This window comes from Telopea speciosissima, chromosome 2, assembly GCF_018873765.1.
Source record: "Telopea speciosissima isolate NSW1024214 ecotype Mountain lineage chromosome 2, Tspe_v1, whole genome shotgun sequence".
Taxonomy (NCBI): domain Eukaryota; kingdom Viridiplantae; phylum Streptophyta; class Magnoliopsida; order Proteales; family Proteaceae; genus Telopea; species Telopea speciosissima.
The window spans coordinates 9,599,840-9,613,676 of NC_057917.1; the positions used below are offsets into that span (position 1 = coordinate 9,599,840).

General features: G+C 39.3%; 1 protein-coding gene across 1 annotated transcript; it reads right to left on the reverse strand.

Annotated features, from left to right (window-relative positions):
- Positions 1-5,039: 5,039 nt before the first annotated feature.
- On the reverse strand, positions 5,040-7,407 carry LOC122650251 (serine/threonine-protein kinase-like protein CCR1). The gene has a single exon (XM_043843610.1). The coding sequence runs from the start codon at positions 7,336-7,338 to the stop codon at positions 5,047-5,049; it is 2,292 nt and encodes a 763-aa protein (XP_043699545.1). The 5' UTR covers positions 7,339-7,407; the 3' UTR covers positions 5,040-5,046.
- Positions 7,408-13,837: the final 6,430 nt, after the last annotated feature.

Genomic DNA, 13,837 nt, shown 5'->3' on the forward strand with positions numbered 1-13,837 from the left:
ATGGATTTATTTTAATTCCATGTTCTTTCATTAACAAATCCATTCTAAGCCTGAAGAAAGCCAAGGTAACTTGCAATGTACAAAGGTGGCTTGATAATAATAAGAATTTTTTTTTTTTAATTTGGGCCCTGAAATGGGATCCGTCTCTCAGATTCTGATTCGAATCGGATTGGAAATAACTAGGTGTCAACAGGAACCTTAGAAATTTGAATAAAATATAAGCAAATTCTGTCACTAATCTTTGACTTTTTTAGAGTTTTTATTTAAAAGTAGGGAAGTTGTTTTATGTCCAGAGTGTGGCCTACGTCAGCACTTCCATGTGTCTATATCTCTCTTCCTCAAAACAAAGGGGTAGAAGTGTCTTTGTTGGATTTTTAATTATTTTAAAATTAAAGATTCATAATACAATTTTGTTGGAGGGTTCGGTGCTTTCTTAATAAACACCTAAATAGTCAATAGGTGCCCATTGGAAGACTTGTTTGAGTGGCTAACAAACAAACCTTATGAGAAAAGACATGAGTTGGGACATATCTCTTGGAGACATCCCTTAGGGGTGTCTCTTCCTCTCGATCCTATATAAAGAGAGGAGGTCTTGCTCATTCTCTAACAATTGTTTTTGAAATACATTTTTTCCTTCTCCACCGTAGTCGGTCAGTGTCGATGAATTAATTAATATAGCCTTTGGATACCCTTTGTAATCACATTTGGAACTGTAACCTATGTGATTAGAGAGTTGTTTTATCTTGGGGGTATAAATGCATGATCAACCTGGATTGCAGAATTGGGGCATCTAAAAACCTTAAGGATAGCATTGTTTGATGTGACTCAACTTTACCATTTATTGTTCAAGTTACACAAGAGGACTTGTATTATTGACGCAGTGTGATACTATCTGTCATACCAATCAGATAAGTCTTGTATTTACTATTTGTTTATTGTATTTCTAGCCTTATACCTGCTGCCCATGATATTTTTTCTAACAGTCTTTTCATATGGGGGAGGAAAGAGATAGACTCATGGGAGTGTTGGCGTAAGCCACACTCCTGGACAGAGTTCTTTAAAGTATTTAGATGTAGGTATAAGAAGTAAGTTCATTAACTTTTGGGGGAGCGTTCTCTGGGGACTGTAGCCCCTGCACGTGCACACAGGGGCCAATGAGAGGGCACATAGAAGCATCATAGGGGAGGGGCGGGGCGGGGTGGTGGAGGTCATTTGCCCCCCCCCCCCAACTATGTTTGGGTGTGGGCAATAAACCCCCGGATTTGGGTCCTTTGTAGCGTGACAGGGAGTATAACGTACATCCAACGGCCCGTAGTGCTTGGACACGTAGCCCAACACCCCGCCTTAACTTTTATACTATTTCACTATTATTGAAAGAAAGGAAGAAAGTCAAAATCAAGGTCAAATGACATTCATGTCATATTCCAAAAATGATTGTGAAAATTGGCATTAATTGGCGTGAGGTAAATCAATTCCAATTCGAAAGACTATACAAAGTGAGTTTTATTGATTTTCTATAATTTAATTGACTACAAGAAGGGGGAAAAATAAATAAGAAATAATTATAATACTAACATTCCTATTAAAAACTTTGGAGAACGCTATGATTGGATTCTTGGATTAGTGAATGTCATCATTATCTCTCGCCCCTATTTACAATGCCCTCAATGCTTTGCACAATCCAATGCATGCCACGCTCCTAATGCCTACTATGAGTTGTTGGATTTGGAGCCCATATCGATCAGATTTGGGCCCAACTTTGTCACATATTTCTAAAGCCCAGAGTCCAAACTCGGCTTGGTCCCAAGGTCAAAAAACGATCCCTGCAGTGGGTCCCACAGAGGATCAATATTTATGTAATTAACACCATGAAGTTGGTCAAAGCTTAGTGTGTTAAGTTGACTTTTTTTGCTTTAGACATGTAATAACTCCAAAGTCCAAACCATGATTAGTGTATGGTATTATATAGACATGACTGAGTAATCACTACCACAGACTTTGTTTTGTTATCCACTGTTTAAAGATAAGAAATTTCAACCTGATGACATCGTAGGAAAATGAAATTATTACTTGAAGCTGAGATGTAATGATTGTTGACAGACCTTTCTAATAATGCTAATCTGAATTTATTGACATTATTTGGTTCGTCTAATCCACTAATTACATAGATGAAACATTGCAATGCAACAGTTTTTTCATTGAGTCTATAACCATTACTGTAGAGCTTGCATAACAAATTACACTTTCGCATTCATTTCATGATCTAAAATTACTCTAAAAAGACAAATTAGTTCATTATTGGACAAAAATCCAGATCTAAATTCGGAAAAATTTCAGTTGATTGAAGGTTAAAGAATTGATCCCTAGTAAATGAAAATTCTGGTTTCCCAAGTCTCTGAATACGATCTGTAGTTGTAATAAACAAAACAAGAATATTGAGGTTTCCAAACATTTCTTAGAATGAAAAAATGAAAAGGAAAATGCTAAGGGTAATATACTATTATGGAGCCTGATTCCTACAAGCCTGTGGTAGGAATCTTTTCCACTCGTTGGCTCTAAATGCTAATAACTAATATGAGACAGATTAGATGGAAATCAAATTTTGTGGCAAATAGAACCCTAGGTCCCCCACTCATATGTCAAGTTTCAGCCCTATTGAAATTTTCTACAAGACAAAACAGAGTTTTAAAAATCCAAGGATATGGAAGAGTGCACAATAGTGGTTGGAGTACCGAAAGCATGCATGAACATATATGGAGATATATGCCAATACATGGGAAAGAATTTTAATGAATTAGACTCTGAAACTTGACAAGCGACTAATCCAGACCATGACCTCTATATCCAATTTTCAAAATATCAACATCTTCTATCCACATAGCTAAAGAATAGAGGGTGCATGGGAAAGGTTCTATTGAGGTTTTGGTGTCTTGATTTTTTTTAAGGACTATATGGGTATTTTGGTAAATTTTCTGTATAGGGTTTCGCTATAAATCTATAGCGAGGGTTCTTTTTCTGCATTGTAAAATCTGAGAGAGGTGTGAGGAACGAGCGACTGTAATCCTATTATCCATTAATAGTAAAACAGATCTCATCTCACCGTGGACGTAGACAACCTTACCGAACCACGTAAATCCTTGTGCGCATTGTGTGATTGTGTTTACGATTTCCATCTGCATTGTGTTAGGTTTTACAGGTTCCAACCACAGGCATGTAGTAACCATTTTCCCATGCTGTAATATTAATAAAGAAATAGAGCTCTGTGTATGTATGTATGGCTGAGTGCATGTACGAAAAGGGAGAGATGGTCACATGGAAGATATAACTGTTGAATGTGCTATATGAATTCTCCACAAGGAATATTTTTGTTAATACAAGGAGTGGTTGGAGGTGTCCTCTGACTTGCAGAAACCCAAAGAAGGCCAAAAATCAAGTAGTTATGACTTATGACTGTTGGTTAGAATAAAAATATTCCTGCAGTGTACAACATTTTGTTATGCAGTTCATAAGCCATACAGCATCTTAGCATCATATCAGCTTTAATTAAGCTCAATGCCTCAACTTAATCTAATGAAAGCTGACCCAGTTCACCAAGTTGCTTAACAGATTAGGATCTGGAATCTTGGATCATTTGATTAAAAAAAATGAAGAGAACACATCAGGTTTGGTCTTGGAACGCCATGCTAACACCATGCTCAGCAGTACCTGCTCGTGTCCTATTCAGTCAATTCCTAGTTTAGACCTCTCTAATCATGCTAATCTGAATTTATTTACATTATTTGGTTTGTCTAATCCACTAATTACATAGATGAAAGTATGAAACACTGAAATGCAACAGTTTTTGCATTGAGTCTACAGTCTACACCCATTACTGCAGAGCTTGCATAACAAATTACACTTTTACATTCGTTTCATGGTCTAAAAAGATCTAGTAAAGTCTGTAGAAACTGTGTATCTGTAAATATCTATTTGATCTTGGAAGGAAAAAGGATTTGGTAACTGAGAAGAAGGAATCATATAAGATTATGGTCACTCCTTTGCTATGCAGGAGAACAACTAATACAAACTTGATAAAAAACCATGAGACCCCACCAAGGATTTGGAAAAAGAATGGGCTTTGTAGAACTCATTCTAAAGTTTGTAACTCCAAGCTCTACAAAATTGTTCCAAGGAAAACGCAGTCAGCAATGGTCGAATTTGAAATCAATGGTGTTCCTATCGATCAGACTTAACTTTGTAAGACTTAAGTCAAGCCCACATAGGTCCCCTCTGAGGCTATGACTTATGGGAAAACAGATTATGAAGATCCAAAATTTATGAGAGAGCTATAGCCATCAGTTATATAATTCTTGGAAGCAGTAAAGAAGTGAAAATCTTTGGACTGTTTACGTAATCAAAACAACTAAAGCTCCCAGTTAAGTTCTATACTCACTCAATATTCCTTCATGTGCTTTCTTGCACTGATAAGAGGAAGATTCAGGTCACTCTTATATTTAAAGATTCAGATCATTGTTTGAGAAGAGATTTACACAAATAATAGTTGAAGAGTAATCCCACCCAACACAAGGTGACTGAATCTTGTTCACTAAGGCAAACAAAGAAGCATTCAAACACAATGGTGTGAGTACCGGATGTTTTGGATGCCAAAGTGATTCTCATTACCATTAAAAACCAAGAAACTACTATGATACAAGGCGCAGTTAGAGAAGTCTATGGGAGCTTCAATAGAATGATTTGCAAATTTTTTTAATAAACAGGGAAAACATCTTACAAAATAAATCATTTCCTCTGCAACCGTGGGAAGAAGAATACATGGGAGCAGAGCTACAATTTCTTAGACAACAGTGCAAAAATCCATAACAATAAATTCAGAACCTAGCCGCATCAAATTACAACCTCCTTCACTTTGTGAAATAGAGAACGAATGTAAGAAAAGAAATTCGAACCAGTTCACAACAAATGTACAGAATAGGAGAGCTGTATGCACTAAAAGCTACTCTGGCTTGGTCTCCACCCTTGATCAAAATCCAATTTCAAACTTCACCACTAAAATGTCAATTCGCCTCTTACAAGTTGCTCCAACCACAATGTGATATCAGACATAGTAGGACGCTTAGAGGGATCTTCCCTCACTGCAAGCTCTGTGATATCTGCGAGCTTAAGCAAGGGTTCCACATTCCTTGGAAGAGCAACATTCCGATCAATGACTGCAGCTGCCTTACCCTTTCTAATTAAGGGCACTGCCCATTCGACAATGTCAGGAGGATTGTAATCCTTGTCGAAATTCTTCCTTCCACTAACAATCTCCAACAGTACTATCCCAAAGCTGTATACATCACTCATCAAATCAGCATTTAGGTCCCTATTACCAGAGCTCAGAAGCCCAAAGTCTGCAATTCGTGCGGTCCACTCAGAATCTAAGAGAATGTTGGAGGTCTTGACATCCCGGTGGACAATAGGAGGCACAGCATCCTTGTGAAGGTACTCAAGCCCCTTTGCAACCTGCATTGAGATCTTCAACCTGAGGCTCCAGTTCAGAGGTGAGAGCCCACCATGGAGGTGGTCATGAAGGGTGCCATGGGCCATGAACTCATAGACGAACAGCCTCTCCCCCATCTCTGCACAGTAGCCCAATAAGTTCACAATATTGGGATGTCTGATCTTGCAGAGAATCTCTAACTCTGCTTCAAAGGCCCGGTTGTTGGTATGGATTCTTGTTGCAGCATTGGCCCTCTTGACTGCTACTTGCAGCCCATCTGATAGGATAGCTTTGTAAACAAATCCATAGCTTCCCCTGCCAAGCTCATTGAACTCCTTGAACCCATTAGTAGCATCCTTCAGTTCTGAGAGGCGAAACACTTGGGTTATCGTAATGGATGAGGCTGTGCTCAGAGGAGCCAGTGGTTCATTGTTGGGTTTAGGTTCCTTGACAACCTTGCCGATGCAGGACATACATTGGGTCTTCCATTGCTGTCCCTTTTTAAAGTTAATTACACGATGGCGTAGAAACCACCCAATGAAGATCAACACAAGGCCAGACACAGAAGACCCTATGATGACCATCGATTTCTTCATCTGGGGGTGCTGCAGCTGAATCGCTGAAGAGGCAGGGAGCCCACAAATATCCCAACACGAGCTATTCTGGCAAAGAGAGCAAGCGGTGCAGACTCGATCGGCATTCTCATTGCACAAACTAGAGGGGAAAAAGCCTTCTGAGCAGTTTGATCGACAAGTAGAGCAGATATTAAGCTCTTTCCTGATGCACAAGCTTGTAACTTCAGGCACATTGAGGCTGCTAGCATTGAAAGCAAAGCTCCCTTCACCACAGGAACTAGCTGTACAGAGACCTGGACTGCACAACTGCAAAGGTGGGCTGTAATCCTGCGATGATGGCCCCTGAACACCCCAGCAATCAAGTATAAGCTCATCTTCCCTAACACCACAAGCGGTGTCATCAGAAGACGCAATGGCCAGAAACCCAGAACCCGTAGGAACCGAAGAAGCTTCGAAGTTCCCCCAACACTCTATCGCATGATCCTTCTCCCGAATCCCACAGAAATGGCGAGCACCGGCAGTTAAAGCCACGAATCGAGTTCCAATGGGAGGATCACTGAACGAATCTGGTTCTCCCCAGCATTGGACATTACCAGAGACTCTAGAAATCCCACACAGGGAATCCCTCCCCGAAGCAAGATTTACGAAACTCTCTGTTATTGCAGTTAACCTCAAGTTCGCGGATTTGGGTCCCCAACAAACAATACCCCCTTCTCTTACTCCACCGCAAGTAAAACCTTCCCCAGAAACAAGATTCATCAGAACGAGATTACTAACTGATGGATCCGAAAACGAGGAACTGTAAACAGAAACCAATGTATTATTGGTACTATGACGCAATTCCCAACAATCGATGGGACCTGAATCGGCATTGGAATAATAAGATCCTCTAATGGCACAAACATGATTCATCCCGGCAGCAATGTGGGAGTAAGAGTTGTTTTGGAAGTTCAGTGGGACGAGATCCGTACCTGAACTGATGGAGTTCCAACAGTAGGCCTGAGAGGTATTTGCTTCAATGCCACACATGAAACCCTCGCCCCCTGTGAGCGCAGCCATGGGTGGTAGAGTGCTGAAATAAGCGGCGTCGGAGGTTAACGTGCTGTTCCTCTCCCAGCATACTAAATCTTGTTTCCCGCTCGCATCAATAGCGCAGAAAAATCGTTCTTCTCCGAACGCGGCAGAGATCGAACCCATTGAACCAAACCCAACAGCTCCAGTGGCCATTAACAGTAGTAGCAGAAATGAGAGGGAAGAAACGCAGAATCCCTTTTGGGGAAACATGTCTAGTTGGGTTTTGTTGCTGCTGGGTTTTCCTCATGGAACGATACTTATTGATGTTAAAAAAATTGTTCTCTGAGGTGAAAGCCAAAAACTGAAGTTCAGACGAACAAGCATTCGCCATTTTTTACAGTTCCGGTGGACTGTTAGAGCTGGGAATTGATGCTCATAAACAGTGCTTCAGACTTCAAATCCAAAGGCAGTTACTGCAATTCCTGGTAGTTAAAAACGTTGCAAATCGGCCTGAATCAGGCAAGTATTAACCTAAATCGATTAAAATGACCCTGAATCACTGGTCAGGATCGATGGCCATCCCGATTCAAATCGATTGATTCAACCAATCCATTTCTGAATTACCCAGTTAGACAACAGGGAAAAAATAAAAGAAGAAGAATCAGAAATATATAAATATTCTTTGGTCAAAATATAAAACTGAAAGCCATGTGTTGATGCAGATGCAGGTCAGAGAAACAGCATGTATTGTTGTTTCCGTATTCCGTATGGTCAATAGCAGGGGAAAACAAATTGTTCATGAAATCTAGGGTTCAGCAGAGGTTGGGCAATTGACAAGTACCAATTAACCGATTATGATATTATTCCAACCTGTTTCAGATCATCAGAGAAGAACACAAGAACCTCAATAAATTGCGGATCTAATTTTATTCTATTTTGTTTAGTCTACTAATTTAGTAATTTCAGAATCTCGTAATCTAAAGTTTTTGGTTGGCTACGAGACGAACGATGGGTTATACGTGCATGAAGCATGCCAAACCCAACCCACGTGGAGGGGAAGGGACAAAGGAGCAATCCACGTGCAATTCAGATCCTCTATGGCGCGCTGCCCGTAGCGGCCCGAGCGGTGCAACATAATGACAGTCTTACCCCTGCTCGAGCAAGGGTAAGGTGGTCATTGCACTATGCCCTGTGTCTGCTCTGCTTAGGCCGCTATGGGCAATGCGTTGTGTGTGTGAACTTTAAGAGTGTTAACCAGTATTTTTATCTCCTTTATTTCCTACCTGTTCCATTTCTCCAAGTTCCTCTAATAGAGGGGGGTGGACCCCACCCAGGCAGGGGTAGGGTGGTCATTTTCACCCTCCTCTATTAGTGGAAATCTGGAAAATGGACCTGCCCAGAAAATGGAGTAGATAAAGGTCCGTGGTTCAAGAATTTTGGATCGGATCGATTGAATCGATCGGTTCAGATAAGAGTGAATTAGTTCGATTCAAAATGTAATTGAAAGTAAATCGAAATAAAATTTAATCGGTTTTAATTTTGCCAAACTAAATCCAATTAGTAATCACTTTAGCTTAATCAATTTCTATATTGGTTTCTCTTTTACAACCTCTTTTCACTGGAGTTGTGCAACAACTACCATGACATCTCTTCTAGAAAATCTAAAAAGTTCCGGCATTGTAGAAGTATGTAAATCCACTAAACTCAATGCAAACAAACAACCAGAGAGAGAGAGAGTCCATGAACAATTGCACCAATGAAGTATGCAGTAGGAATTTTTATCCGCTACTGTAATTGCAGGGCTGCTGTGCGCATCGTGCGGCGCAGCAACGGCCATGTTTACACAATGGGTCCCATTATGCACACATGACCACTGCTGCGCCACACGATGCGCACACCAGCGTTGCAGTTACAGCAACGGATAAAGGTCCATGTAGTACGACCATGTTTTAAAAACCGGAATCGAATTGATTGAATCAATCAATTCGTATTGGAATTAGCACTGACCAATCTAGCCGATCCACACCGATTCCCGCCAATCCTGTTAATTTCCGACTGTTTCTGATCGATTTTAGCCCATTCAAAACAAAATCAGAGCTAACCAATTGGATTACTGATTTCGAGTTTTGAACCCTTAATCCATTGCGATCTCCTCCAAAATTGGTTTACGCAATAAAAAAAACAGGGGCCAACTTGATTAGCTGGGCCGAAACGGGGTTCAACTTTGAAGCAAAATGAGCTGAGCTGGGCTGGGCGTGGGCTCAATTGGGCTCAAAATTTATCAATTCTTCCACCCATGCCTGGCTCCATTGCTTCCCAATGCAATACCGAGGGGGTTAAAAGCTGCAAGTGTTAAAAGGGCTTTCTTTTTTCCCACATACCTACACTAGACATCTTTTCCATGATATTTTACCACTTTTTAAACACGATGATTGAGTAGGTTCTCTACTAAATAGGTTTGGGATCCCTTAATGATCAACATTATCAAATTTTGTGACCTAGCTTGAATTACTGTTGGTTTCACTTCTTAGAATTCTTAAAGTTTTTTGAACCTTTCAATGATGACACATGGGAATGTCATTTCGATTTGAGATTTTGACTATACATAAATGATGATGATGTGGATAACATATCAATCAGATTGAAATTTACCATGTCCACATGTAATTCGACTCCTCTACTTCCGCTTGCCCCTACTATCGTGTGCGCCCCACACACAAGCAAGGCAGAATGTACCGCCTTACCCCTGTCTAAGTGTCTTTTCCGAACGGGGGGTAAGGCAGTACTTTCTACCGCGGTTGTGTGTGGGGGTGCACGATAGTACCAAGCAGGCGAAAGTAAAGGAGTTAGATCCTGTCCACAAGTGGATGCAGGGACGTCGATGGAATGACATGTCATTGCATGGAATGATAATTTATTATAATTTTTTAAATAATAAAGCATATATAATATGAGAACAACTTATTTGAACACCCCACAGCCCTTCCTCACTGTATCACATGGAATGATGATCTAGCTATTTTAACCATTGGTAGATGGTAGATGATATGGATTAGCCACATGCCAATTTTTTTTGGGTCCGAGACTTAGTAGATTCTGAGTGGTACTTCTGTGGATTCTGAAATGGGTCTCAATGGATTCCAAGTCTGAATCGGGTGGATTCCTAGTTGACTATCTTCCTTCTATCCCCTTCTCTTTCTCCATCACAAATCAGATCAGTTACTGGTTCTTTCTAAACTCTGCGCCTTATCTTTCACCACCCCTTCTACTTCTATTTTGCTTCTTTTCTTTTCTTTTTTCTTTTTTTGGGGGGGTGTTGGTCTAAACTTACTTTAGTTTATCAATTTGAGTTTTTGTTGATAGATCTAATTCCAGTTCTGGTTTCAAAACTTAATATTCCTAATCAAATCTGAAATCCCACAACAACTAAAATTCTTCAGATCTGTGATTTTTGAATCTGTTTTTTTTTTTTATCTGATTTCAGGTTGTAGGTACTTGACTGAATAGTTGCTTAACACCTTAATCGAATTCTGTTATGAAAGCCTAGAACTTGCCTATCAATTCTGCAGTCTCAAGCTTTTCTACTTCCACTAGCTTTTCTCCATATCTTGAAATCTGGCCAGTGGAAGTACATCAAACTCTGTAAGGCTATGTTCATCCCTCTAACCAGAGTACTCAGCCAGACTTTCAAGCCTTTCTGAATCCTTTTAGCTGAGTTCTTGAAAATTCTCTAAAATTTGATTCTCCTAGCAAGGAAGGCGTGGTAGTGGACAGGGAATCTTCTACCAAAAAAAATAAATAAATAAAAGGGAAAAATATAGGGACCCCCCTCAACTATGGCTTGTTTTAATGTACACCCCCTCATCTTTAAAACCTTTCAAACACACCCTCTCATCTATTGAAAGTAAGTAAATTAGTCCATCAAATTAAAATACTCACCCAACCATTTTTTTAGGACCAAATTGCCCTGCTTGCTCAGAGAATCTCTTCCTTTATATTATCACCCCTCTTTATAAGGGGTCACATTTTTTTCATGTTGCCTTAATTTCTACCCAAGTGAGCTCACATTTATAAGCTCTTTTTTGTTTCTTTTTCTGATCATCATTGCTTTTGTGGTTTTATGTTTCAATAACGAGAGAATGTAATGAAAAAAATAAGCACTTTTTGTTGTTGACTTGATGAAGGTATCAGTTTCTTTCTCCTTTGTTAAAAGGTGGGAGATGGAAGCGGTACAAGGGAGTGATGGGAGGGGGTGATGAAGAAAATTAATGTACATGGGGTGGGGCGGTACAGAGGAGTGATGGGGTGAGGAAGATAGTAGCAATGGGGGGTGGGACGGTATAGGCGAGATGTGCCCAACCCTATGGCAGACTAGGGAAAAACAAAGGCATGATTTGTATTTAGTATTTACCCCTAAAGGGTATTTTCATCTTCAAACTTTTAATTTGGGTAATTTAATCCTAAAAAAAAAGTTGGGTGAGTATTAACATTTAAAACAAACGGCAATTAGTTTAATGGACTAATTTACTTACCTTCAAGGCTTCAATAGATGAGGGGGTGTTTTTGAAAGGTTTTAAAGATGAGGGGTGTCCCTATATTCCCCCCCCAAAAAAAAAAGGAGAAAAAAGACAGAATCTGATTTGGTGAGAGGGAAGTGAAATCAAACGTTTTTTACCAAAGGAGCTATTACTTGAATTAGTGTTTGAATTTGAAACTTCCGCCGGATTGAAGAGAATACTCCTCGTAAATCATCGGAGATGACAGGTTAATATATGCAAGTCATCAACCAAGAAAAAGGTGAGATAGACGATTTGCTTGAAACGATGGAAGGTTGAAGAGATGAATTTGGGTTTGGAATGTAAGGGTAATAGATAAAACTACATTAATGAAGGTTAATATGACCATTTATGAATTTGGTTATTTGTAAGCCCCACTATTGATTAGGGAGGTTCATGTAATTATTTAAATAATGGAGGATTTCTTGCAATTGGACCAAATTACAGGGAAGATACATGTAAATTATCCAAAAAAAAGTGTTAACAGGAAAAAGTCTTATTTCTTCACTAATACTCCACCACTACTACTTTTAGTTTATCAACCTAAAAGTTTCTATTGATAGATCTAATTCCAGTTTTGATTTCAAAACTTAATATTTCTAATCAAATCTGAAATCCTACAACAACCAAATTTCTCCAGATCTGTGATTTTTGTATTTAATTTTAGGTTCTAGTTGTTTAATACCTTAATCGAATTCTGTTCTGAAAGCCTAGAACTTCTTGCCTATCAATTCTATAGTCTCAAGCTTTTCTACTTCTGCTAAGTTTGTAAGGCTATTTATTCTTTTTTTTTTTTTTTTTTTCTGCTAACGAGGGTATCCAAGCCTTTGGCTTGACCATTCCCCAAGTCCATGCGAGCCCCACAGTTACAGGATGTGATCATTCAAGGATTTAAGTGAAAAGTCAATTAAATCCAAGGTGAGTGGTCCCAAGCAGGTAAGGCTATTCATCCCTCTAACTAGAGTACTCAACCAGACTTTCAAGCCTTTCTGAATCCATTTAGCTGAGTTCTTGAAATCTCTCTAAAATTTGATTCTCCTAGCAAGAAAGGTGTGGTAGAAGGGTTGGACTTGAGAATCTGATTTGGTGGGACGGAGGTGAAATCAAAGGTCTTTGACCGAAGGAGTTATTACTTGAATTAGTGTTTGAATTTGAAACTCCTAGCATTTGGAGTTCAGATGGCGTTTGGATTTTAGAATGACAGTTGGGTGGATCTTTAGGTTATAAGACACGGATTGGAGAGATTAGTGCATCTATAGCATCGTCAGAGTTGGTTGTCGGTTTCGCAACTCGAAGATCACTGGATTGGAGAGATTACTCCTCGCAAATCATCGACAATGACAGGTTAATATATGCAAGTCGACGAAATAGAAAAATGTGAGATAGAAGATTAGGTTGAAACGATGAAAGGTTAAAGAGATGAGTTTGGTGTTTTGTAATGTAACGGTGATAGATAAAATTACACTAATGAAGGTTAATATGACCATTGGTTATTTGTAAGTCCCACTATAGGTTAAGGGAGGTTCATATAATTATTCAAACAATGAAGGATTTCTTATAATTAAGAGGGAGGTATATGTAAATTACCCAAAAAAAGTGTTAACAGGAAAAAGTCGTCTTCTTCACTAATACTCCACCTCTACTACTTTTTAACTCAAACAATTATTAACTAAACATCTCATCGACAAGTGGAGTTGTTGTGGATTATGAAGTAACTGCGCGGATCCCATATAGTACGCCGTCTGATACTCACAAGTGAACAACGCAACTGTGGGGAGCATTTGGTGGGAGTGCCGGAGGTAAAGAGGAAGACCAAGAAAATTTATTTAAAAAAAAAAAAACTTTGCTTCCATTCCATGCCCCGCTTCCATTAAAATTAAGTTTCAGATCAGTAATTGATATCGACTTTACTTCCTTATAGAAATCTAAAATCAATATCCAATTGAAATATGAATACTCCTCCTCCCTCCTCAAGTCCAGATGCAGAACGTCTCTGTTCTCTCACTCTTACTCTTACTTCTCCTCTCATGGATCTCTCCCACGACCCAAGGTACTTCCTTCCTTTCTTCAACCTCACAACCCACATTTGCCAAATTGACGATTCTGTAAGATTTTGATCTTTAATTTAATTTCTAATTAATTAATATATTTCTATTTCCATTTTCAGTAGATCATGAGAAAATGCCGGCACTGAAATCCGGCGATGATGGTGA

Excerpts from the sequence above, each read along its gene's own strand:
- LOC122650251 (XM_043843610.1), bottom strand. The coding sequence starts at position 7,338 with ATGTTTCCCCAAAAGGGATTCTGCGTTTCTTCCCTCTCATTTCTGCTA.